At 41.6% G+C, this 25,477-nt stretch overlaps 1 protein-coding gene across 3 annotated transcripts in view; it reads right to left on the minus strand.

Moving 5' to 3' along the window:
- The window catches only part of LOC124118200 (dynein axonemal heavy chain 12-like), a 111,812-nt gene that overhangs the window by 32,742 nt on the left and 53,593 nt on the right, over positions 1 to 25,477 (minus strand). The window contains exons 34-54 of one of the 3 annotated variants that reach the window (XM_046480317.2): positions 24,022 to 24,210; positions 23,765 to 23,910; positions 16,616 to 16,918; positions 16,295 to 16,487; positions 15,788 to 15,993; positions 14,998 to 15,072; positions 14,584 to 14,671; positions 13,772 to 13,777; positions 12,618 to 12,796; positions 11,885 to 12,077; positions 11,032 to 11,193; positions 10,073 to 10,267; positions 7,827 to 7,960; positions 7,521 to 7,683; positions 4,990 to 5,247; positions 4,746 to 4,877; positions 4,512 to 4,601; positions 3,770 to 4,300; positions 3,330 to 3,475; positions 2,095 to 2,309; positions 1,580 to 1,585 (exon numbers count right to left, since the gene is read on the minus strand). In XM_046480317.2, coding sequence (XP_046336273.1) covers positions 1,580 to 1,585; positions 2,095 to 2,309; positions 3,330 to 3,475; positions 3,770 to 4,300; positions 4,512 to 4,601; positions 4,746 to 4,877; positions 4,990 to 5,247; positions 7,521 to 7,683; positions 7,827 to 7,960; positions 10,073 to 10,267; positions 11,032 to 11,193; positions 11,885 to 12,077; positions 12,618 to 12,796; positions 13,772 to 13,777; positions 14,584 to 14,671; positions 14,998 to 15,072; positions 15,788 to 15,993; positions 16,295 to 16,487; positions 16,616 to 16,918; positions 23,765 to 23,910; positions 24,022 to 24,210 — 3,610 coding nt within the window. The remainder of the gene's footprint in view (positions 1 to 1,579; positions 1,586 to 2,094; positions 2,310 to 3,329; positions 3,476 to 3,769; positions 4,301 to 4,511; positions 4,602 to 4,745; positions 4,878 to 4,989; positions 5,248 to 7,520; positions 7,684 to 7,826; positions 7,961 to 10,072; positions 10,268 to 11,031; positions 11,194 to 11,884; positions 12,078 to 12,617; positions 12,797 to 13,771; positions 13,778 to 14,583; positions 14,672 to 14,997; positions 15,073 to 15,787; positions 15,994 to 16,294; positions 16,488 to 16,615; positions 16,919 to 23,764; positions 23,911 to 24,021; positions 24,211 to 25,477) is intronic. The other 2 variants (XM_046480320.2, XM_046480319.2) reach the window with 2 other exon arrangements.

The following is a 25,477-nucleotide window of genomic DNA, read 5'->3' on the forward strand; positions in this document are numbered from 1 at the left end:
ATTTCATGACTTTGGTATTGTGTGAACCCCCTTTTCAAAATTCTGGATCCGCCTCTGTTACAAGTGGAACAGTGCATTAGCATGTAAAGTGACAATCATCCATACCTTTCAGTTTCATTACAGTTATCAAACGAAGCAATTTAATCTTGTTTGGCCGCTCAGGCGGATCTATGAAAGATGAAAATGTGTCCTACTACGGATACTTCAAAATATCTCTATATATGATCTACACGTCTCCATCAAGTGAATAGACTTTATACAAAATGAACTGAATACCTACCAGTTTATACAACAAGTATTAATATTAATTATTATACTAGATTTTATACTGAAAAGTCAGCAATATTACAGCTATATCACAGTGGGATGACAGCACATCAAACAGAGAGCATGGATAATAACCCAGACATGGTGATGACACACCAGTCAGGTTCCAACCCAATCCACACCTACAGGTATGTGAGTGAGTGAGTGAGTGAGTATGGTTTTACGCCGCTTTTAGCAATATTCCAGCAATATCACGGCGGGCGACACCAGAAATGGGCTTCACACATTGTACCCATGTCGGGAATCGAACCCGGGTCTTCTGCGTGACGAGCGAACGCTTTAACCACTAGGCTACCCGACCGCCCTCTACAGGTATGTATGACATGAGTTCTGGATACTATTTATCATCCAAAACTGGCTCCCATAGGAGATATCTCTTGGATGAGATCAAGCGATATCTACACTGTAGATATCGCTGCAATGAAATTACATCACAATGCTTTGCAGACCATTGTGACATCACTGGTTACCATGACGTCACAATCAAATGACATCACTTATGACTCTGCTACTGAAGCTGTTTGCAGTACTTTTTACACTGAAGACACTGCTAATTACTGTCTACAAATTGAAAAAGTTGAAAGAATGATGTTGGATAATAAATAAAATCTCACCCTCGTGTCTTTTTATATCAAATATATCAACACTCGTGGATAAAAGTAGCAAGCCTCGGAAATTTTTAACTTTTATTAACTCGTGTTGATATATTTGATATCAAAAGACACTCGGGTGAGATTCTCTATATATTCTCCCAAGAATATTCACAGATTAGAGTGAGAGAGTGAGTGAGTATGGTTTGACGCCGCTTTTAGCAATATTCAAGCATATATATATCACGGCGGGGGACACCAGAAATCGGCTTCACACATTGTACCCATGTCGGGATTCGAACCCGGGTCTTGGGCGTGACGAGCGAACGCTTTAACCACTAGGCTACCCGACCGCCTCCATAGATTAGACTACCCAAAACACAGACAGATCTTTGTTAAATGGAGAGAAGCCTTGAATTAAAAGAAGCCCTAATTGTCAGCTGAGTATATACTGACATCTATCTATGTATACTGTATATATAGCAGTCTGTGAGTGGAATACAGGGTGAAGTACAAGATATAGACATGTGGTGAGCTGCAGCTAAAGGTCTTACCAGCATCGTCTACTATGGTTTACCAAATCAAAAGTAAGAGTTCAGGAGAGAAGTTCACAGAAAGAAATAAGCTCATAAATTGGAGAATATAATCTGATAACTTCATACCCGACACTGGTTTCAGAAAAAATAAAAGACACATATACATTAATGATTAAATAACAAAATCATCCCTTGATATTATATAGTGAAACCTCAAATACTGACATGCGGATATAACTAAAGAAAGTGCAACTTCATGGCACTGCAGAATCCTTCATTATTGCAGAGACCATCTACCAGGAGATGGAGTCTCTGATTATTCCTCACTATCTGACATGCATTGGAATGCCATTTACTTCCTGACATTGTATATCCAGTTATTCCCCATGAGCACCCTCTCAAAACCTTCCATAACTCATCATACATTTGATGTCCCAAAGTATGTGCAACTATTTTACAAGGTTTCACTGTAAGGGAACAAGATTCCAACCCTAAATCTTTACTTGCATATTTAAATTGTATAAATCATCTATGAAACTTACATAGCCTGCATATATCATTTTCAGTTTGTATCAATTATATAACTTTATTTACCCCTACAAAAAATGAAAAGAAGGTGAGACACAGCATCATGAACTGACCTTGTTTGAATGTCTGTTTCAGCAGCAGGGGCTCCAGGGAGGGATCCAGCTCCTCTGCAACATTCTCCAGCAGCAGGGGGTTCCCAAAGGAGATGCAGTTCTCCAGTGTCCGCATATAGTCTCCGTCACTCAGCTTGATGACAGATAGGTTGCTGTCCTTCTCGGAGTTCTTCACCCACTTGTTGGCCTGACCCTGAGGGTCAATCATCAGAGGCCTGCCATAAAGAGGTGAGTGAGTCAGTTTACATCCTCTTCCAGCATTCTTATGGTACACCAAGACTGGGCTCCATTCATTCTAACCACATGGGGTAAGGTGCGAGGAGTAAAACAGATGGAAGGGTATAACAACAGTTCTCAATACACTCTACATACAGTAGATATGAATGTACCTACAGTCCTTGTTTACAAATTTGAACAAATGTATTCAGCAAAGAACATGAGAACTACCAAAACAAATGGAAGAATATTATAAGAGCTATATATTCAGTGCCATTACTAGTATTATGTTGTTCATGTTTCATGATGCAACACAACTAGAGTTCAAATAGTCATACAATTGAATGTTTTCAACATTAGGATGATTAAACATTTGAGATTATAGATTGAAGTACAGCATTTGTTTCATAGTCTTTACAGTTGTCTAGACAGAAATAGGTTTATGTAGGGATGGGACGGTTAACTCAGGTACTCGGGTCGGGTGGCTCCTGAAGAGGACCCAGGTACCCACAGGACTACCTGGACTTGTGGTTAGTCATGTGATATATTGTTGAACGACAATAACAATCAAACTCCCTGGATACACAAACAAGTCACTAAATGTTCGCATTTCTTTCTGACTATGCATGCATTCATTCTGACTTATATATGTTTGAGTAAAGATAAAGCTTCTGTCAACTTCAGTGATGCATGATCAGATTGTTTTATGCATGTATCTAATTAGTTTTTGCCAGGGCTCATGTAAAACAAAATCTCAATCGTACATTTTGTACCCAACTTGAGACCTACAGTTGGAACCCTGGTAGGGTCAGCTAATAGGGCGGTTGGGTACCCGGGTAATGAATTTGGACTCGTCCCAGACCTAGTCCCAGAGATGTTATTCTGTAACAAATAGGCTATCAGCTACACTTCGATACTCAATAGAGAACTGATTAGGCTGGGCTATTGGCCAAATAAATAGGGAAACAGTCAATTTTATTACTGGCTGATGCGACATTAGAGTTAAAATTTCAACTCACCATCTCCTGGAGTTGGCCACAATGACACCATTATCTATCGAGAAGCTATCTTTAGGCAGGCCGGCAATGTTCCAGGCTTGGATCTTGATGGGCTCCCCAAGTGTCTTGCTAAGGGAGAAATCTGCAGAACATGGAATCTTCTTCTCCTGTGAACACCAGAACAATTTCACAAATTAAACACGCATTGGATTAAATAAAACACTAGTAACAATGAGTCAGTGATACTTTGGACTAGACATGTCCTGTTCACATCACACTGATGAAACAAAATGTGGAAATTATTTGTGTCACCAAAATATCTTTAAAAATAAAATGGCAATAATTTTTTTCTATTTCTTTTACTTTTAATCAACTCAATTGAAATCTGACAATGTGTATGTCCTGAAGTAACTATCATATCTATGAAAAATGACTCGAGAAATGAAACCACCAATACTCACAGTACATATTTTGACCCAGTTAGTTGTGGAGGACTCTCTAAATGCAGATGTGAATGGACCGAGGTAGGCAATGACTCCAGCAGAAATGAGAACATCGCCCAGTAGGTTGTTGTAGATCTGTTGCAGGTTATTGGCAGCCACTGTCCACCGATCCTTTTCACCACCGAGTCCTCCGATCAGCTTCTCAGCCCTCACTAACTTCTTACCGCACAGGTCGACCTGGGTAGACAGTCTCTCCTTCTTCTCTGTCATTTCCTGGAATGTGGACTTCAGGTCGGCCAGACGTTTCTCCACAGCAGCAAGTTCTGCCCTCTTCTCATTCAACAATGCCATGGTTTTTTTCAGTTCATCTTCAGCTTCTGCCAGCTTGGCTTTTTTTGGTGCAACAACTTTGGCAACTCTGTCATAGATCTCCATGGCCAGGATCCACTTACACAGACCTTCTGCAGCAGATGAAGCGTTGGCTACTTTGGCTGGGTCAAACTCAGGGTTACCTATGTACTCCTTTCTGATCTTTTGCATTATGTGTGGCTGTGTGGCAGAAAATGTAGACAATGAGTAAATTGTCAGTGACACCCTACAAGTATAACTGGAATAAATCAGCATGAGGCATTAGTCATTTTTAGTCTTTTTAACTTTGTGTCTGGACATAAGTCCATGGCAATAACGTTTGTCAATAAACAGAGGTTACAATGGTATAATTCAATTTTCAATTAACATTTTGATAATAAAAGACACTCACAGCAATGTTGTCCTTGTCATACACTTTGAGCATGTTGAGGAAGTTCATGTCATTCAGCAACTTTTTGGAAGGTCCCCAGTAGTCAAGGATCTGTGACAGATACAATGACAGGTAACATGTCAAGTCGATCAAATGGATAGGATGGCTAAGAAGAAACATTCACATATGCTTACATTGTAATCTGAACATGACAAAATATGACTGTTTCTTAGTCTGCAGCATGTGATGCATTACCTTCTGTCCTGGCTTGTCAGGGTCATTGATCTTGTCTGCCTTGATGTCTTTCATGATACACACAGCAGCCATCACAACCTTCACTCCATTAGGAGGGTTTTTCATGGACTTTACAATCGTAATTTCAGATGACTGAAATTAGAAATATTGAAACATATTTGAAAATTGTATTGAAATACAAAGTGTAAAACTTCCCAGCACTCGGCTGGCAAATTGGTGTAGCCATCCAATCTTACATACTGACCTTTAGTGTATCGAGGGCAGCCAGGGCAGCCTCCAGGGCGGGAAGAGCCTCCGCCAGGTCAGCTTCACATTCATCCTTCAGGGCCTGGGCTGATGCCGCCTGCTCATTGGCTACTGCCTCGTCAGCCTTCACCTTCTGACTTGTCACCTCTACCTCCTTTGACTCCTTCTCAATGACTACAATCATTTTCTCATTCTCCTCGGAGCTCTTCACCAGCTGCGGCTGCAGTTCCTCCAGCTCCTTCTGCATAGTAGCCACCTGGAGGAGAAGCCAATACATAGCGCAGTATAGTGCTCTGTTAAAGCAGTGTCAGTTAGGGCTGGGACGATACACAAGGTCACGATACGATACGTATCACGATAGTGGGGTCACGATACGATACGTACGATACCATACAAAAAATAACGTCACAAGCTGTGGAAGATGATGAAAGTTTAATGTAAAATAGTTCTCATCAAATAACTCATATTTTCCTTCAGAACATGTGTCAAACACAGCACATGTCACTCAATAGCAAGACTCAAAACACCTGAGTTAAGGAGCCTGACTAAATACCTTGATTTTCTGCAATAAAAATGCATTCTAAATGTCATCTGAACTGCAGAACTATTTGGTAAAAACAACCACTGGTTTGTGATTTTCTCACAATGATCAATGAAAGGCAAATTGTCTGAAACTCTGAACTTGAATAATCAACATCACACTAATTAATAAATCACAAAGTCAGACATGTTTAACTGATGTCTGAACATTAACTATTTCAAACAATGGAAGTTGTAGCTAGCTACAGATCTCAAACAAACTGAAATATGCTCAGTTTTATGCTGTAATGTAACCTAAACCTGATACTGTTGCCTAGATTACAGACACACTAATATCACAGTTCACAGTACTCCCTTAACTCTTTCAACACCAGTCAACCAGAAGTGTTTACTGCTGGGACACCGAGTTCCCAGAGACTCTTGTGTGATAGATGAAGCCAACATTTATCTGCTTGTAAAATATATTTGCTACTACATGTTATACACCATTTGAAAGGTCTGATCCTATGGTTTCTAAATATGAAAGTTATGTTTTCACATTATTTAAAATAATGCATTTGCAACTTAAGTTCGTTGTAAATAAAAAATGTAAGCTAACATGTTGTTAACATCCAGATTAAGGACGAAGGAAGCGAAAACTTGACGATTTTCGGAAAATATAATATTTCATAAAATCCACTTACCTATTTCTATTTTATTTTCATTGTTTACGTAATTGGAAAATCATTTTTAAAAGAATTATAAATAGTTTCTGTCATCACCCATTTTCCGATAACAGCGGCTGTCTGCTAAAACATGAAGAAATACCCCCGTTTTCGAGGCTTCATATGAATAACATGTTCCTCGAAGAATGGCATATGACACATCGCTAGAAAGCTTATTCTTTCATCAACACGCTCGTAACATCGCCTGTTTTTTTGTCGTAGTTATGACAAGCGATTTCATTGGATTAAAATTGGTTTCTTGCCGAAATCTGCTACAAGTTTCGTGATTGGTCAATTTTGAGCACGTGACCTAAGCCAGCCAATCAAATTACAGCTGTGATACCAAGCTCATGTTTGATAAATTTCAGAAGTTGGCGAAAGATGTTTTGTTAAATCGTGTTATTCTGAACGTTTTAAGCAGGAAATCACGATATATATTAAAAATATGGAACTTCGTGAATGTATCGTGCTAGGCTGTGACAAAGATTTTTCATGCATATATTTTTGCATTAAACATCGTGTCCGAGCCGAGAATTCAAGGCATCGAAAGCCGATATGTCATTTGACCTGCATTACACGTGATCGCATGAAAAGATGGAAATAATAACTTAGATGTAAGTTTGAATACTTTTAGATATATTTTTGTTGATTTTTTTTATTACTTTGTATAATATATTTAAAGATTTGTTAAGAACGTCTTTATTTGTATCATCGCTTGATTTTCTTTACTGACTGCATTGGAACAAACCGGACGATGTAAACAGCGGCAAATACGTTTTGTTACTCGTAGTATATCAGCTGTGTATCGTTTTGTATTGATACATAGACCCACGAATCGATAGTCGTATCGAAATGTAATGTATCGTGATACATCGATGTATCGGTGAATAGTCCCAGCCCTAGTGTCAGTGGTCTTTTTATAAAAGTCCCATCATGAGTGAGTTGTGTATTATGTTGATTTGTGTGTTTCTATAGTTATTTCAAAATCAGAGTATTGTTTATTTTATATACTTATCCTGCATTACATATTGCACATTGCTCTTACTAACAAAGTCCTAACTGGAAATGAATGGAAAGGTATGGAATCAATTCATAAGACCCATAAATTCCTGAGAAGAATAGGTCACTAGTAACCACTGCTAGCGTAAGGTGATTACATATACAATGTGACATGAGTAATTATTTGAACATGTACCCAGATTACATGGATTTGCTTACTTTCTACATTCTTGAAGTTTCATATTATTTTGGAGACTTTGGATCAGAGGATAGAGCGTTAACTAACCTGTGATGCTGCAAAGGCTAGCTTCTCTAGACCAACAACATATCTCTTCTTGGCCTTCATCGTCTCATCCTGCTTCTTGCCCAGCAGCAACTTGAAGGAGTAGATGAGCTCCAGGTAGGAAGTCGGGGTCACGTAGTTGTGTCGACCCTGCTCATCCAGGAATCTGGAGATAAAACGCCCAGTGTGTGCACAATATATGTTACATCCATATTTCCTAAATCCTTAGAAATAGACAATTTTATTCAAATAACATGTCAAACAATAAGATATTGTAAACTGTAACAGGAACATTCCCCCTTGACTCACTTGTCTGAGAGCTCCCGCACACTCTGGTGAAAGTACTTGCAGATGAAGACAGAGTCAGATTTCTGTTGGTCCTCAATCTCAGCATCTTCCAGGAACTTGTTGGCCACTCTCTCCAGGGCATCCTCTGGCCAAGGCTACAACACACAAGAACTTGTCAACACCATACAACCTACATTCAACACCATCTGTATAACCTACATTCAACACCATCTATACAACCTACATTCAACACCATCTGTACAACCTACATTCAACACCATCTGTACAAAATCAATTCAACACCATCTGTATACACTACATTCAACACCATCTGTACAACCTCCATTCAACACCATCTGTATAACCTACATTCAACACCAGCTGTACTACCTACATTCAACACCATCTGTACAACCTACATTCAACACCATCTGTACAACCTACATTCAACACCATCTGTATAACCTACATACAACACCATCTATACAACCTCAATTCAACACTATTTGTACAACCACAATTCAACACCATCTGTATAACCTACATTCAACACCATCTATACAACCTTCATTCAACACCATCTGTACAACCTCATATCAACACCATCTATATAACCTACATTCAACACCATCTATACAACCTACATTCAACACCATCTGTACAACCTACATTCAACACCATCTGTATAACCTACATTCAACACCATCTATACAACCTACATTCAACAATATCTGTACAACCTCAATTCAACACCATCTATACAACCTACATTCAACACCATCTGTACAACCTACATTCAACACCATCTGCACAACCTACATTCAACACCATCTATACAACCTACATTCAACACCATCTGTATAACCTTCATTCAACACCATCTATACAACCTACATTCAACACTATTTATACAACCTACATTCAACACTATTTGTACAACCTCAATTCAACACCATCTGTATAACCTACATTCAACACCATCTATACAACCTACATTCAACAATATCTGTACAACCTACATTTAACACTATCTGTACAACCTCAATTCAACACCATTTGTATAACCTACATTCAACACCATCTATACAACCAACATTCAACAATATCTGTACAACCTACATTCAACACCATCTATACAACCTACATTTAACACCATCTGTATAACCTACATTCAACACCATCTATACAACCTACATTCAACACCATCTGTATTACCTACATTCAACACCATCTGTACAACCTACATTCAACACCATCTGTACAACCTACATTCAATACCATCTGTACAACCTACATTCTACACCATCTGTACAACCTACATTCAACACTATCTGTACAACCTCAATTCAACACTATCTGTATAACCTACATTCAACACCATCTATACAACCAACATTCAACAATATATGTACAACCTACATTTAACACCATCTGTACAACCTACATTCAACACCATATATACAACCTACATTCAACACCATCTGTATAACCTACACTCAACACCATCTGTACAACCTACATTCAACACCATCTGTACAACATACATTCAACACCATCTGTACGACCTACATTCAACACCATCTGTACAACCTACATTCAACACTATCTGAACAACCTCAATTCAACACCATCTGTATAACCTACATTCAACACCATCTGTACAACCTACATTCAACACCATCTGTATAAACTACATTCAATATTTAACAACACACAGCTGGCTATGAAGATATATACTACAGTGACCAGTTTCACCTAGTACTGCCTTATTTGAAGCATATTTACCAATGCATAAAAAGTGTTTAAAATACAAAGTGTGAACTTTCTCAATGGATTCAAAATATTTAATGCCCCATATTTCTGAGCCGTACAACAAAATGGGTAGAAGTTTACCATCAAATATCGAATTTGCAGTTGAAAATGAGATAAATTTGTTTTCCTTGAATACTTTATAAACAGGAAACATTGCCTTAGATGCCTGTAGCGCTAAGGTGTTACAAGCCTTGGACCAATTTAGTCTTGAGGACATTAATAGTGCTAAATACTTTGATATTGTTTCATAATATATGGATGGAAACAGTATTCTTAAAATATCAATATCAATTAAAACAGAAGGGTCCAAATCTCTTTCAGTGAGCTCAGTGCCATTTTACAAAACAATCTTAGTGCTAATACTGTCGTAAGTCTATGTGGGAGTTACGATCACCTTAGTGGTAAAATAGCTTTGTACCACAGCACCCAGGTAACACATGTCAGGCTCTACTCACCTGGAACCAGTCTATCGTGCAGCAGTTGATGAGGGAGGGGAACTGCCTCAGTCTGTTCCGGAAGGCGTCGCCAATGGGGCTGAAGGCAATCATGATGTGGAGGTTCTCCTTACAGCGGTTCACAAAGAAGGCAAACAAGGCAAGGGGGCTGAAGTCTGCGTTCTTGTCTCCGGCTTGAGCAAACGGACGTACAACCTATAGACAAAGAGAATGTCACCAACAAATAAGAGGAAGTACATTATATGGGTACAGAACAAACGGGTCCATCCTACCCATCATGAGTCAACAGTCAGTTGTCCAAACAAAGATACAAAAACCAGCATGGGTACCTCCATGATCAAACAAAGATACAAATACCAACATGAGTGCCTCCATAATCAAACAAAGAAACAAATACCAGCATGAGTACCTCCATGATCAAACAGATACAAATACCAACATGAGTACCTCCATGATCAAACAAGATACAAATACCAACATGGGTACCTCCATGATCAAACAAAGATACAAATACCAGCATGAGTACCTCCATGATCAAACAGATACAAATACCAACATGAGTACCTCCATGATCAAACAAGATACAAATACCAACATGAGTACCTCCATTATCAAACAGAGATACAAATACCAGCATGAGTACCTCCATGATCAAAGATACTAATACCAGCATGAGTATCTCCATGATCAAACAAAGATGCAAATACCAACATGGGTACCTCCATGATCAAACAAAGATACAAATACCAACATGAGTATCTCCATGATCACACAAAGTTACAAATACCAACATGGGTACCTCCATGATCAAACAAAGATACAAATACCAGCATGAGTACCTCCATGATCAAACAGAGATACAAATACTAACATGAGTACCTCCATGATCAAACAGAGATACAAATACCAACATGAGTACCTCAATGATCAAACAAAGATACAAATACCAGCATGAGTACCTCCATGATCTCTGCCTTCTCGTCTGTGGGGAAGAGGTTGGGCACTTCTCCTGTGTTGAGGAGGTTGTCGATGTCCTCGAGGAATGACTCCTCTTTAATCTGTGTGTCCGTGATGAGGAACACTGTTGTCTTGCCCATGGCTCCAGCACTCTTGAGTAGGCTCTGCAGCAGGCAACACCAGTGTGTCAGCTATACTCAACCATAGGACTCCCATGTACAATACCCATAGACTAGATATACAAGCAATTGAACACTTATTATGATTATTAGTCTATACAGTATTTTGTCTCCATCATTTTTGCCACATCAACTTGTGTTGTGATCTGTCATCTGAACCTCAGCCTCTCTAAACTACACAACACATCTTAACCTTACAGCTGTGAAATCAACATTTTATGAACAGGAATGGCACAAAAGTTCAATTGAGGGAACATCACAAACAGAAGTTAGATACTATTTGATTGTTTTTCTAAGAGACGTATGCATAAATCTTCTGTAAATGAGCTGTGAGTTTGAGAAAAAAGTTTTGGATATTTTTACAGCATTACAAATAGGCACTTGTCCTATAGTCCTTGCCAAACTGCTTAAAAGTTACGGTATGATGAGGACTAGTAGACATTTTCCCTTTTTAAGGATTTTGCTATATGTTATGATTATCAGGACTAGTGGACTAAAACTGTTAGTTTTCATGCTGATTTAGATTTTAAAATGTGTAATGTTTTCTAGTTTGGGTTATGACTTTTATGTTGAAACCATGGCAATTCAGGTTTAACTTCCAGGTAATCAATACATGATGCCTTGACTAACTTCACATATATTCATAATAGTATACTTTCCATGCTACATGTCCTACCTTGAGATCTTCCCTCCACTCAACCTTGCCATAGTTCTTGGAGATCTCTGGCTGGAAGATGCTGTAGCCAGCCATAGCCGTGGCTAATCTGGTCAAGGACTGCCGCCCACTGCCCCCAACCCCCACGAGCAGGGCGTTGCCCCCCGGCACACGCAGAATACGACAGATGCGGGACAGGTGCTCCAATACATATCTGACAAAACAATTGGCATGTAAATTACAACGACCAGCACCAAGATCACAACACATTTTTCACCCTGGGGATTTCAGGGAAGAACATCCCTTGCTTGTGAGCCAACTGAAGAGGACTAGATGTTCAGGTCTGGTGGCTTGGCTGTCATCACAACCTGGTGGTGTCAATTGTTTTTTCATGCTTTCAGTCACTGGATTGTCTGGTCCAGACTAAATTATTTTCAGACCTCCGGCATATAGCTGGAATCGTGATGACTGCATCTTCCCGAGGCAAGGGAGTTAACTGACTATAAAAGTCCATTTTCCACCCTTGCCGAAATACGGCTTAATCAAAGCGTCACCAGTGGCCATTACGAGTTATCTCACTTCTATATCCCTTCTATTGACCAATCAGATTCCACCTCTCACTTCACTTGCATTTGCTTCAAATAAAATGGCAGCACCCAGTCAACACGATCTGATCAATTATCAAGATCTATATTGTAATAAAATGTGCTATTGTGTGCCCCCTAATTGTGGCTGTGTGACAGTGTGTCTCTACCTGAAGATGACAAGGTTCATCCTGGTCTTATGGGTGTTGTTGTACTCCTCCAGACAAAGCTCCACCACTCTGTAAAACTCGTCCAGCGACTTGACTTCCTCGTACACCCTCTCCTCTGTCTCTGCATCAGGGTTCATGTAGTCCCCAAACATCAAACTACGCAGGTCTTGCTCTTGTACCTGTAGTGACACATACAATGAGTATACCTCATACTTGGGTGTGGAAATCCTTATGTTTAGACTGATTTTAAAATTCATATACAAATAAACCTTAAGTCTTGGGATAATAGGTGTTTTACTTTAGTTTTGATTACACAAGAAACTTGACGGTCTATTCTTATATTCTGTACTGTTAGAAAAAAAGAAAATTAATTATTCAAAAGAAAGAAACCAGAAAGAGGTCTCAATTACATGAACATCATTTGAGACAATATCGAGCACAGCCATTCTCTTTATTTTACGTTTGAAAAGAGTTTTTGCAAGCTTGATGGTTTTGGCAGCCTGAAACACAGCTCAGAGTTGATTAACTCATGGTGAATCTAACCTAGTGTCACCCAGTAGCTAGTGCAGGTGATATCTGTTGTGTATAGCACACTCAAATTTGTACAATTGACACAAACAAAGGAAACAATTTATGTGAATAAAATGAACATTAAAATTCCAAGGTGACTCAAATGTCAATGAAAAAAGAAACGATTGGGCAAGTGTTCAAAGTCATGCCTTATGTAACTATAAAGGTCTTACTCTATCAATACTACCTGATAATGAGTGCCTTCAGCCCAGATAGAACTGGATGTTGATTGCTGTGGGTTTCAGTAGTAATGGTGTCTATTCTATCTCTCATTCAGAATGATTGATACCAACAGAGTGCAGGATGCTAGCTACAATTTACTGACATGTACTACATCCATCCATAAAGCACTATTATAAACATGCACTCTAGGCATGTTGGCTCTAGTGTTGTAGATTTACTACCGTGATATGCTGCTTGACATGTATTTCATGGGTATTTTACAGTCATGTAAATATATTGTACGTCCTGACATTCATAACTTCTACCCTGGAATAAAATCTCAACAACATGCAAGGTTAAGGAGGGAGAAACAAACAGGATAGAAACAGGAATGAAAGGTTCAAAACCCAGCAGACATATACCTCGTCCTGTAACAGAGAATTGGTTACATTGTTACAGCAAGGGAACACGTGAAGAACAATGGGTCCATTACTACAAAGATTCTGCCAGAGTGTTGTCACGGGGACCATATCACCCCACTAACTGTCACAGGTTGGTCTTCTTTAACTACTAAATGCTGTAAAAGCATGCTCAATTGTTATCACCCTTAAATATAATGATATTGTGTTTTGGCCATTTGGATTAATATGAGTTGGACAATTCACCTCAAAATCAAGCTTTTATTTGCAAATAAGGGAAGAGGTTGTAAATTCTTTTATAATATTTACATAATATAGTGAGATACTGTACATCTACAGTAATGTCCTTACTGTCTACTATGACATGCAACTGCTTGCACACTACTTGTTGGATGTGCGTTGTACTTGCTAATGAGATCTGACAAAATCTTCACATACACACATACAACAATGTACATGGGAGTTGTAAAAAGCAGACTTAGTCCCAGTCACCCAGAAGGTAAAGATTCCTCTAAGTTAAGAAACCAAGAGAGTATGCATATATTACACAGCCTGAGAGTATGTTAGAGAGTTCACACAATGAAGGCAGCCCTAATTCAGAAGCCACTAACAGGATTACACAAGAGAAACAGTCGAATACATAGTAAAGAGGTTTTATGTTATATGACAGAGAGAGTTCAGAAGCCTCAGAGAAACAGTCAATGAATACGAAATAAAGAGGTTATATATAACAGAGACAGTTTCTGAAGCGGATGATGATAGTGTTCAGTCTGAGAATGTTCTGAGAGGCAAACAGCAACAATAAAACCACCTACCTTGCCACCCTCTCCTCCATTAGCAAGATGTTCAAACACTCCATCAAAGCTCTCCTTGAAATGTTCTCTCACCAAGCTACCTACAGTCCTGGCAATACAAACACAGTGTCAGAATTCCTTCCTGAATTGAAGGTTTAAATGGTGTTAATAGGACATTTCAATAACTCAAGACGAAGTCACCTTCAAAGTTATAAATGTCCTTGACAGGACTCTAAACTGCCTCTATATATTGCTTGATGAAACACAAATCTTGAAAACATTGATCTGTAAAAGATCACTGTCAGGCAGGTGGGTATTTTAAACACTGTAATACTGTTGGGCTAGAAATGAATCACCTTTGACCAAATGTATATCAGAATCATTGATATGAAACTGATGTTAGCACAAGCAAAATAAAACATACTAAATACTTACTTAAACAGCCATGATCGGTCACCATCATCAGTGAGACGGTCATAGAACACTCTCATAACTTCATGCACCCACAGCCTGAAACATTGACAAGTTCGAACATATCTACCAGTGGTAGAACAAGTAGGTCAGGTAAGGCAAAAGTTGCATGGCATTACCCAAATTATAACATACAAGCACATTATTAGAGACAGATCATGTGTCTAGTTAGTTGTCCCCATAGATGTAGCTGGACTGCCCAGATAAACGCAGTGGCCGAATGATCACATCTCAAAGTGGGAGGGATATGATAATCAGTATAGGGAGAAAAGGTCAAGGTAATCCATGTGAGGATTGTGAGAAATGGGGAAAATACCAATCTGTTTATAAAATGGAACTTGTCCCACATTTCCGACGTCCGATTCTATTCAGGGAGTCATCATTATTAAAATTTGGGTAAATATTATTAAAGCTTGTACATTTGATCAACATCTTTAAAGAGGCTGTACATGATATTGATATCACATATAAGAAACAAACGACTCTGTGCCCCAAGCGGTTTATTCTCCCTGTAGTGTTTTATTGTATGATAAACAACTCCCACTCGTTGTTTATTTCTTAAATAAAATATTCAAACTTTCCTTTTTATTCTTAAAAGTGCTGTCATAAAGAAGATAAAATGAATGACCCCTTGACAAACAGTTAGTCAACATTAGCCACTGTTCGTATATAAATGATTAAACGTCCTGCACAATCCATAGTCATTGATATTTGTTAAAGCATCTTGTCTTCTGCTACAATGCAGGAAGCTCACCTGATCATCTGTCGTTTATTCTCTACTTGTTCTTTCTTAATAAGACAGACGCCCAGGATGACTCGAGAGAAGTCTCTCAAGTTAAACACATAATGGGACTTGGCTGGTGTAGGCAGCAGGTTGGCCATTGCCTGCTTGTACATCTCCATGGTAGCCTGCACTATGTTGTTCCCCGCAGAGAAGAAGTCAGCAGAGAACTCCTGACCCTGGACACACAGAGATCAGAGAGCTTGCATTAACATGAAGGAACTTTCTATGGCCGCCATATTGGAAACATGGATGGACAAAATCAGAAATTGTTTTGGAGTTGTGCTCAATGACAAGTGGCGTTCATGTACAAATTCAGGTTACCCTTTGGTTTATGCAGGCCAAGTTTTATTGGTGACAAGAATGTTGTAACCTCAGTGGATCTTCACCTGCACCTAATAGTATCTCGCCAGTCTTCTTATGCACCTGGTACATTGACAACACAGCATAAGCCCTGTAGCAACTGGTGAAGCGACTTACCCTCAAGTAAGTGGACATGAGTGTGGAGAAGATTTTGATCATCGTGTCCTCATTAAAGGGGTTCATGGCCACCAGGTTGAAGTGTCGGAGGAACCTGGGGGTGACGTGGTTGCGGCCTCCGCCCGGGGGGCCCATGGCTGCCAGGAACTGCACATCCTGCAGCGTCAGCTTGGAGGTGTCCTTCAGGTCATACCTGCACAACCACGTCTTGCATCACAACCAATATCTAGACACGCATAAATACTTTACTCCTAACAAATATTTAATGAGAATGTGAATTCATAACTTTGTTGAATTTGAACAGCAAAAAGATTTTCTCACCAGTTTCCATGATCAATGCACTGCCTAAGCAATTCAATCGGAGGTTGGGCGCCATACACTTCTTTAGCTGGCATGTTGAGATCGTCCACAAATATCACGGCTCTCTTGCCCATCTGTGGTCCGAACACGCCCTTCCTCCGCTTGTCAAGCTTGGACATGATGATGTTCTGAGTCATGTTGGCACTGGTTTGTGCAGAGAAGTTGACAAATGTTGGCAGGTAGCGGTCCTTCGAGAGACTCATCATCTTCTCCTGGACATACACACTCTTGCCTGTTCCTGTTGGGCCCACAAATAGCAGGGGTCTGCGAACAAACAATTTCTCATTACATACATGTATCAAGTTCCCATTCAAACTGAAATACAAGGGTCTTGTATCTATATATTCCTTTGTCCAAAACAATAATATCAGAGTCTATTTACAATAGTTACAAAAATCTGAAAAATTAGAATTTTAGCATAAATTGTATATTTACATACTTATCCTATCTCACATTATGCATATCTTCTTTCTTCTTTGATCCAATGTGAAAACATGCTGGAACCATGTTTCAAGTTTCAAAAAATAGTAATTTATCCAGTTGTTGGTTGTAACCATACAGATGCTGGGGTGTGTTTGGGTGAATGTTTTTGTTTTAGAAGCTGGAAACATGGCTTAAGCACGGTTCCAGATAGGATCATAGAAGAAAGAAGATATGCATAGTGTGAGATAGGAGAAGTTCAAAAATGGGTTTTTCAGATTAAAAACGATGTTTTATTGGTCTGTTTTCAGTCGTACAAATAGGTATCTCTCATACCCTCACATCTAGTCGCACGTTTAAAAGGGAGCCAGAAGCTGGAATGTAAACATTAAACTTGATTCCGTCCGGTTGCGCTAGCACCTCCCTATGACATGTCACAAATCTCGAAGAATAAGCCATCAAGCAGGACTGGACTGGATTACTTCCCTGTGGGGATGGCTGGGTGGGAATGTACGACTGAAAACAGACCAATAAAACATCGTTTTTAATCTGAAAAACCCATGTTTTAGTCTGTTTTCAGTCGTACAAATGGGTAGAATTCGACGGAACACTGGAAGGAGGGTCGGGAAAGTAATCAGGAAGTGACCTCTTTCACATCGAATGTACCAAGTTCCTCACCCCTGTAGTGACAATAGAACATTCGACCAGATGCACGGACGAGACAAGTTGTTTATCATGGTTAATGCTCTTCGACACACAACTAATTATCGATGCGACAGGACAACTGCACGTGTCAGTTGAACTGCGATCGAAGTGTGGTCGACGTATAGTTTAGTTACAGAGCAACTCGCAGTATACAAGGTAACTAAAACAGCATGTTTAATGCTCTTCGACCCACAAGTAAGTATCAATGCGACAGGACAACTGCACAGGTCAGTTGAATTGCGATCGAAGTGTGGTCGGCTTATAATTTAGTTACAGAACAACTCGTCGTATCCAAGGTAACTAAAAATAGCATGGTTCATGCTCTTCGACACACAACTAATTATCGATGCGACAGGACAACTGCACACGTCAGTTGAATTGCGATCGATGTGTGGTCGGCGCATAATTTAGTTACAGAGCAACTCGCAGTATACAAGGTAACTAAAAAATACAAGCAGTACTATAAATATGGGAAGACGATGCTTACACCGAATAACCATAATAAAAAAGCCAAAGTACTGCACACAACAAAAAAACCATGAGAATGCATACATTCACCAACAGCTTTTATTGTAACATGTTATATGGCACGAAGTGTCGAGCAAAAAGTCCAAAGTGAATAAAGCACAAATTCACTGTCTATTCCAGGAGATCTGTTGTGCCACCACGAGTGGACCAAACTGTTTGAGTCCTTCAACATCTTCTGTTGAGATATCTCTAAGATAATGCAAAGCAAACACTGAAGTAGATCTCCGAAAGCAGCCCTCCATAATAGCTTGTAGCGAACAATTATTGTGGAGTGCTAATGTTGAAGCTATGGCTCGAACTTCGTGCGGATGAGAGGAGGTGGGAGGTGCGAGTAAGCTCTGAGAATGACGCTCTCAACCAAAAGGAGAGAGTATTACGTGTAATCTCTTTCTTTGCATTGGTTGAGAGCGGTATGAACAGCCGTCGAAAATGTTGTCGTCGCTGTTCAGATCGCTGCAGGTAAATACGAAGCGCACGAACTGGGCACATGTTGAGATCAGCGTGATCATGAGGGCCCATAATAGCCGATAAGGAAGGAATGTGGAACATTTGAATCTTGGCCAGGAAGTTGTTTTTTCGCCAAAAAATCCCATCTGAGACCAAGATGGACGTTGCCATGGTTAAGCTGATCGAACGAAATCCAACCGACGTCAAAGGCATGTATTTCCGATACTCTCGCTGCCGTAGCCAGCGAGAGAAGGAAAGCCCTGTTCTGAGTCAATAAGTCGAACGCGACCTGATCTAGAGACTCGTAAGTCTGACTAGACAGGTTGCACAGAACGACATCGAGGTCCCAGGCTGGCGGTCGGAATTTACGGGACTGATCGTCAACCATGAAGGCACGTAGAATCTTCTGCAACTCCGGTACTTTAGTGAGCTTGTCGCCTGTAGGAGACGGCACCACTGAAGCCAAAGCTGCCAGATAAGTCGAGATCGTCGACCCTTTCAGACGCCGAGATGACCGGAGATAGACTACCTGTGGTGGGGTTGCTACCGCCGGGTTGAAGCCACGAGACCTGGCGAAAATGGAGAAAGTGGTCCACTTGTCATCGTACAGCTTATGAGTCGTAACTCGATGTGCCGATGAGACAAGCGCTGCCGCTTTAGCCGAATATCCTTTCTTTATTAACGAGGTCTTAAGCAAACCCAGGCGTGAAGCTGGAAGTTCTTTATCCCCGGATGCAAGTCGTTGCTGTGAGGATGAAGAAGGAGGTCGTCTCGATCTGGCAACGGGAACGGTGGCTGCTCGATGATCTGAAGAAGTTCCGGGAACCACGTTCTGGCCGGCAAATAAGGCGCGACCAAAAGCAGACGTAGGTTGGCCGTTTGACGAACTTTCTCCAGTATCGATGGTAACAGCACCGTTGGCAGAAACGAGTAAGCGTCTAGACCCTCCCACGATATCGCTAGAGCGTCATGGTCCCATGCCCGTGGGTCTGGAACCGGCGACACGAATCGAGGGAGGCAGTTGTTGTACTGGGTTGCGAAGAGATCTTCTTCGGGCAGCCAGAGTCGATCTGTCAGCAGATGAAAGACTGTCGGATGGATCATCCACCCCGTGGGAAACTGCCTCGATGGTCTCGACAGGGTGTCGGCTATCACATTCTTGGCGCCCGGGATGTGACGGGCACGTACGCCCATGTCCAAGTTGTCAACAAGGGCGAAGAACTTGAATGTCCGGTCCAAAAGGGCCGCCGACTGGACGACTGTGGAGTTGTCCTACTGTATCATCAGCTTCCATCTCAAGGCAGTTGATGTGGAGGACTTTTTCTTCTGGCGACCACAGCCCGGCCGCTTGGTCGTCCCCGAAGTGCGCTCCCCAGCCTTCCAATGACGCGTCTACGAATAGGTGTAGTATGAACAGGGGCTTGCTCATAAAGACGGCTTCGCAAATGTTCGACGGCTGGAGCCACCACTCCAGATGACAACGTAGCTGCGCCAGAAGTGGAACCAGGAGGTTGGGAAACAGCAATCTCTGCAGCGGACGAAGTTGAAGATGACCTCAGCGAGTCAGGTCTTGGGCCTATGTCAACAGACCGAGAACTTCCTGCCACGTGTGCACCGACGCTGAGGCATGTAGAAGTCTTGGAATGCTGCTGACAATCTTGTCCCAACGGTCTTGACCAGATTGACTCCCGTCTGGAAGCGTATCCTGATGTAATGTAGATCCCGAGTTGGTACCAAGTCCGACTTTTGAAGGTTGACGATCCACCCGAGGTACCGTAGTAGATTCAGGGTGGTCGTTAACTGTCCTTGAAGGGCTTCTGTGAACCGGTGAGCTTGGAGCCCGTCGTCTAGGTAGAAGGCGACCCTGGACGCCTTCCAATGGAGCCATTCTACGACCGTCTTCATGATCCGTGTGAAAATGCACGGGGCCGTAGAAATTCCAAACGGGAGGGCCGCCCACTGGTTATGAATACCTTGGTATTCGAATCAGAGGTACTTCTGGAACTCGGAAGTACATGGAGATACGCATCCAGAAGGTCTATCGAGACGATGAAATCGTTCGGTAATATCTTCCGACGCAGAGAGCTGAGGGATATCATGGTGAATGTGTCGGGTTGTTGGAGGTATGTTGCGTTGAACTTTTTGAGATTGAAAATAAGCTGCATCTTTATGGAATTTTTCTTGGGTACTAGAAAGATGGGCGAGTAGTACCCCCGGCGATGGTGCCGCTTTTTCCACCAATGAATCGATGGCCTCCGTCAGCTGATCCGTCGGGGATGACGTCAGTGGAGGCATCGATCTCAGGCGTGGGGCGTAGCCTGTTGTCAAAATGTTCTGAACGTAAGGGTCGTTGAGGAAAGCCCACCTGTGGGCATAGTGATGAAGTCTCCCCTCTACCGGTAACTCGTCTAAAGGTAGTGTCCCCAGGGGCGACTCCAACGACAGTGACGGCGGGTGGAAGAGTCCTCACTTCTTCCCCCGCTGGCTCTTCCCCCCCCCTGGGATACTTGGAAAAGGAGACCTGGCGACCTTTTCTGACCTCATCTCTCTTGCGGGACGGCTGTCGAGGCATGTCCCTACGAAAGGCCCGTTGCACATTCTCGTTTTGATAACGTCGTCGTGGGGCGTTCGAAACCGGTGGCTGTCTGGACAGGTTGTGTGAAGCCGAAATGATGATGTCATGCTCGGCTTCCTTGGAGTACTTGTCCAGAACATCATTGGTACGACCGTCAAACAACTGTTGCGATGACCACGGGGCCCTGCCATGACGATCAGGTAGTTCAGTGCAGTCGATGTAACCATGACGACGTGCTGTAGTAATCTGGCCCGATACATATCGGGACTGGGCGAGGACGTCCGAGATCCACCGTTGCATACAGTTGAGGATCGATGGCACCGTCCTTTCGTCCTCGTCCTGGGGGTCTTTCTCCTCAAAGTACACTGAGAGGGCCTCAATCGCTGTCGACAGCATAGCAAGCGGTTGTAGCTGGTGACGAACAGCAGTGTCCATGGATTCCAAATGCCTGTCTTCTAGAAGAATCTTGGAGGGCGCTGGTTTCTTGAAGAGTAGCCCCCAATCCAAGTCCCTACTCACGGGTGACGAAAACGGCATGCCATAAATCGGGTAACGCGATCGAACAGGCGGCTTGCTGAAACTCTGCCCCGGCAGAGCAGAGGCAAAGTTCTGGTCCATATCGTGAGCCATGGCTCTGAAGACATCGGGAGGAGAAAACTGAAGAGACTGCGGCATATCTCCGACCTTAAAGCCAGCACGTGTCGGTTTGTCATCATCTTTTGATAACTCAGGCAGAAAGTTCAATAGCCAAGCAAACAACTCAATGTCTTTGGGAGGCCTAGGAGGGCTGTCGTCACAATCCATCGTCGACGTCGATGGTGTAGGTGTAGATGAAGGAACCGGTGTACTGGTCGATGGTCCATGGACCTCCGACGTCGTCGAACCCTTCTCGGTCGACGCCGTCGAGGCGAGTACGGCCGCCGTGATCTGGGCTGTCAAAGCCGGGTCGATATGAAAGTGAAACGAGGGTGTCAATCGATCATTATCTCTACGACACTGATCTCCCAAAAACTCCTTTCGAGAGCGTCGCACGTCCCCGTGGGGATGAGGGCTACGATCTCTAACTGTAGAAGTACTACGATCCCCATCATAGTTATCGTCAGAATCGAACTCTCGACGACCTCGAAGGCGACGAACGTCCTCGTGTCGTTTACTGTCTCTTGACGAGGCACTAGACCTGTCATCCCGAGAACGGGAACGACTTCTAGAGAGGGATCTGTGTACACTGTCGACCTGCACGACGTCCCTATCGTTGTTGGTAGGACGAGAGACGGACCGACTGGGGACCGTAGTCCCCTCATGGTCCTCGTCATGAGCCGGTCCCGTCGTAACAGGGGTGGCTGAGTGACGATCTCGATCAACCGATTGACGAAGATCAGTCGTGCAGGTAGTATCATCAGCAGGCGAACGGTCACGTGTCTTGTCAAAAACATAAGTTGACAGGCGGGTCTTTATCAACGGATTTCTTGGGTGTGGCCGACGCGCCACCCCCAGGGCCAGATGTAGAGGGTGCAGACTCCAAGGATCCACCCGATGACCTTCTCTGCTTGTAGCGCTGGTCAGCAGTCCACTTCGCCAGCGAACGAAGATACAAGTTAAAGTTTAAAGAAGACAAGTGCTCACATTCTTTACAACGTTTATCCCACGAACACGTTGAAAACCCGTCCTTAATTATGCAGGAAGGACAATACTTGTGAGGATCCACTTTAGACAGTTTTCTTTGACACGAGGCACAAAAGCCTGACATGTTGCCACGTGTATAATCAAGTCAAACAGTGAAACGCGTGTTGAACACAAACAATGGATTACCAAGGATTACATTCCAGGAGTCTACAGGTAAGACATATTATTATTACTTTATTAGAACAACAACTGTAGACACACGAAAAGTACTAGTAGAATACAAACTAGCATTCAATCGCGAAAGTCTTTCTCGAGCGACCAGCTCAGAGGCGCGCTGAGAGATTTGTGACATGTCATAGGGAGGTGCGTGCGCAACCGGATGGAATCAAGTTTAATGTTTACATTCCAGCTTCTGGCTTCCTTTTAAACGTGCGACTAGACATGAGGGTATGAGAGATACCCATTTGTACGACTGAAAACAGACTAAAACAATATAATTGTTGGATTTTTGTATGATAACTCATAAAATGCATTGTAAATATGTTTTTAAAATACAAATTCTTCTCTCACATGAGTAAATCCATGAACACCTTACTTTACAAATGTTAAACATCTTGCAATTGGAAAGGAATTAGCATTTATTGTTTCTCTTTAAATCAAATGACCCAAGCGACTTTATGCCAAATAACATAAAACGTACCGCGCTGTATATATATTTTTTTATTTTCATTTAGACCAACCGAAGCTGACTGGTTAGAAAATTTCCATAAACCATAAAATAATAAAAGTGTGGCCTCAATTGAAGTGCCTACCGTCCATGTTCTATACACAGGTCCATGAGGTAGGCATATCTTGCAGTGTCCATGGTCGGGACCAGCATCTCTCGGATCTTCTTACTCTTCACCTCAGCTCCCTTGATGAGGTCATTCCAGTGACGCCACTGACCTCGAGCCTTTTGCTGAAAAGAGAAAACATTCTGTCTCATATATGCATTCATTTATGAAATAATTTGGCCTTACATCAGTAGTACATTGCACACAGTCGACAGCAGGTCTTTAGAGTGCCTCACCTCATACATGAAGTCGTACACCATGTTGTCACTGGGGAAGGGCACCTCGATCTTTCCAAGAACTTTGGGTAAGGGGTGTTCCTCAAACTTTCCTGACAGAAGATCTTTGAAGAACACATCAAACTTCTGTCTGCCGTCAACATCGACCACTCCTCCGATAGACCATGGTGTGGAAAACAGGACAGCCGACTAAAACAGAGCAGTTTCACAGGATGGGAAACAGTTGTGCATACATTGATAGTTGCATCACATGCTGTTCTAGATGGGAAACAGTTGTGGGTACATTGATAGTTGCATCACATGCTGTTCTAGATGGGAAACAGTTGTGGATACATTGATAGTTGCATCACATGGTGTTCTTGATGGGAAACAGTTGTGCATACATTGATAGTTGCATCACATGCTGTTCTAGATGGGAAACAGTTGTGGATACATTTATAGTTGCATCACATGGTGTTCTTGATGGGAAACAGTTGTGCATACATTGATAGTTGCATCACATGGTGTTCTTGATGGGAAACAGTTGTGGATACATTTATAGTTGCATCACATGCTGTTATAGATGGGAAACAGTTGTGGATACAATTGATAGTTGCATCACATGGTGTTCTTGATGGGAAACAGTTGTGGATACATTGATAGTTGCATCACATGGTGTTCTAGATGGGAAACAGTTGTGGATACATGCTGAGTGATTGATTGTCACAAATGTTTGAGCTATTTACGGGTGGTTTGTAAATAGCCTGTTCTGCAGCACAAAACCAGTGGTTGACAGTATGAGCATTAATCTTGTTTTCTGGGTTAAGAGAAACAACAGATTGCACAACCTAACAATAAGATCCCAATTTTAGTGTTCTTTTAATGATAAGCATGGGGTACTTGCGACCTATTCATGGCATAATTGAAAACAAAGATATGTCAACATGCATACTTTTTTGACAGTTCATTTGACAAATACATATTGAACTGTCTCATATCAGTTTTTCTATTAAATGATGTTGTGATGTGCTAACATTCTATGCTGGCTCTATCTGCAGCAGTCTTACGAGAATGTGTCTGTCAGAATGTCAGCTTGTATGTGATTTGATGGTAGACAGAATTACGGAAGTGAAGAAATACTATCACTGCTATTCTGTATATATGATACAGTTAGGACGTATAATCAGTTTTTGTGCAAAATGCCGTAAATTTCCAGGTACAGAAAACTACGGACACAACAAACTCAAAGAAAGCTCTAATTCTAGTTTGTTATAACTGTAGTTTTTAAGGAGCATATATACAGTTCGTTATAAGTGTATTTGTTATAAACGAAGTTTACTGTTTTAAGTCTATATCTGATTCGTTCAGTTGTTATACATAATAACTGAACTTTTCAGGTATTATACTTTATATCTGAATTGACATTGGAATGTTAATGTATAGTAGTTAACCTTTGTGTTGTTTAGTTTGTTTTCAT

Source organism: Haliotis rufescens, unplaced genomic scaffold, assembly GCF_023055435.1.
Source record: "Haliotis rufescens isolate VD_foot unplaced genomic scaffold, xgHalRufe1.0.p SCAF_22, whole genome shotgun sequence".
In the NCBI taxonomy this organism is placed as follows: Eukaryota; Metazoa; Mollusca; class Gastropoda; order Lepetellida; family Haliotidae; genus Haliotis; species Haliotis rufescens.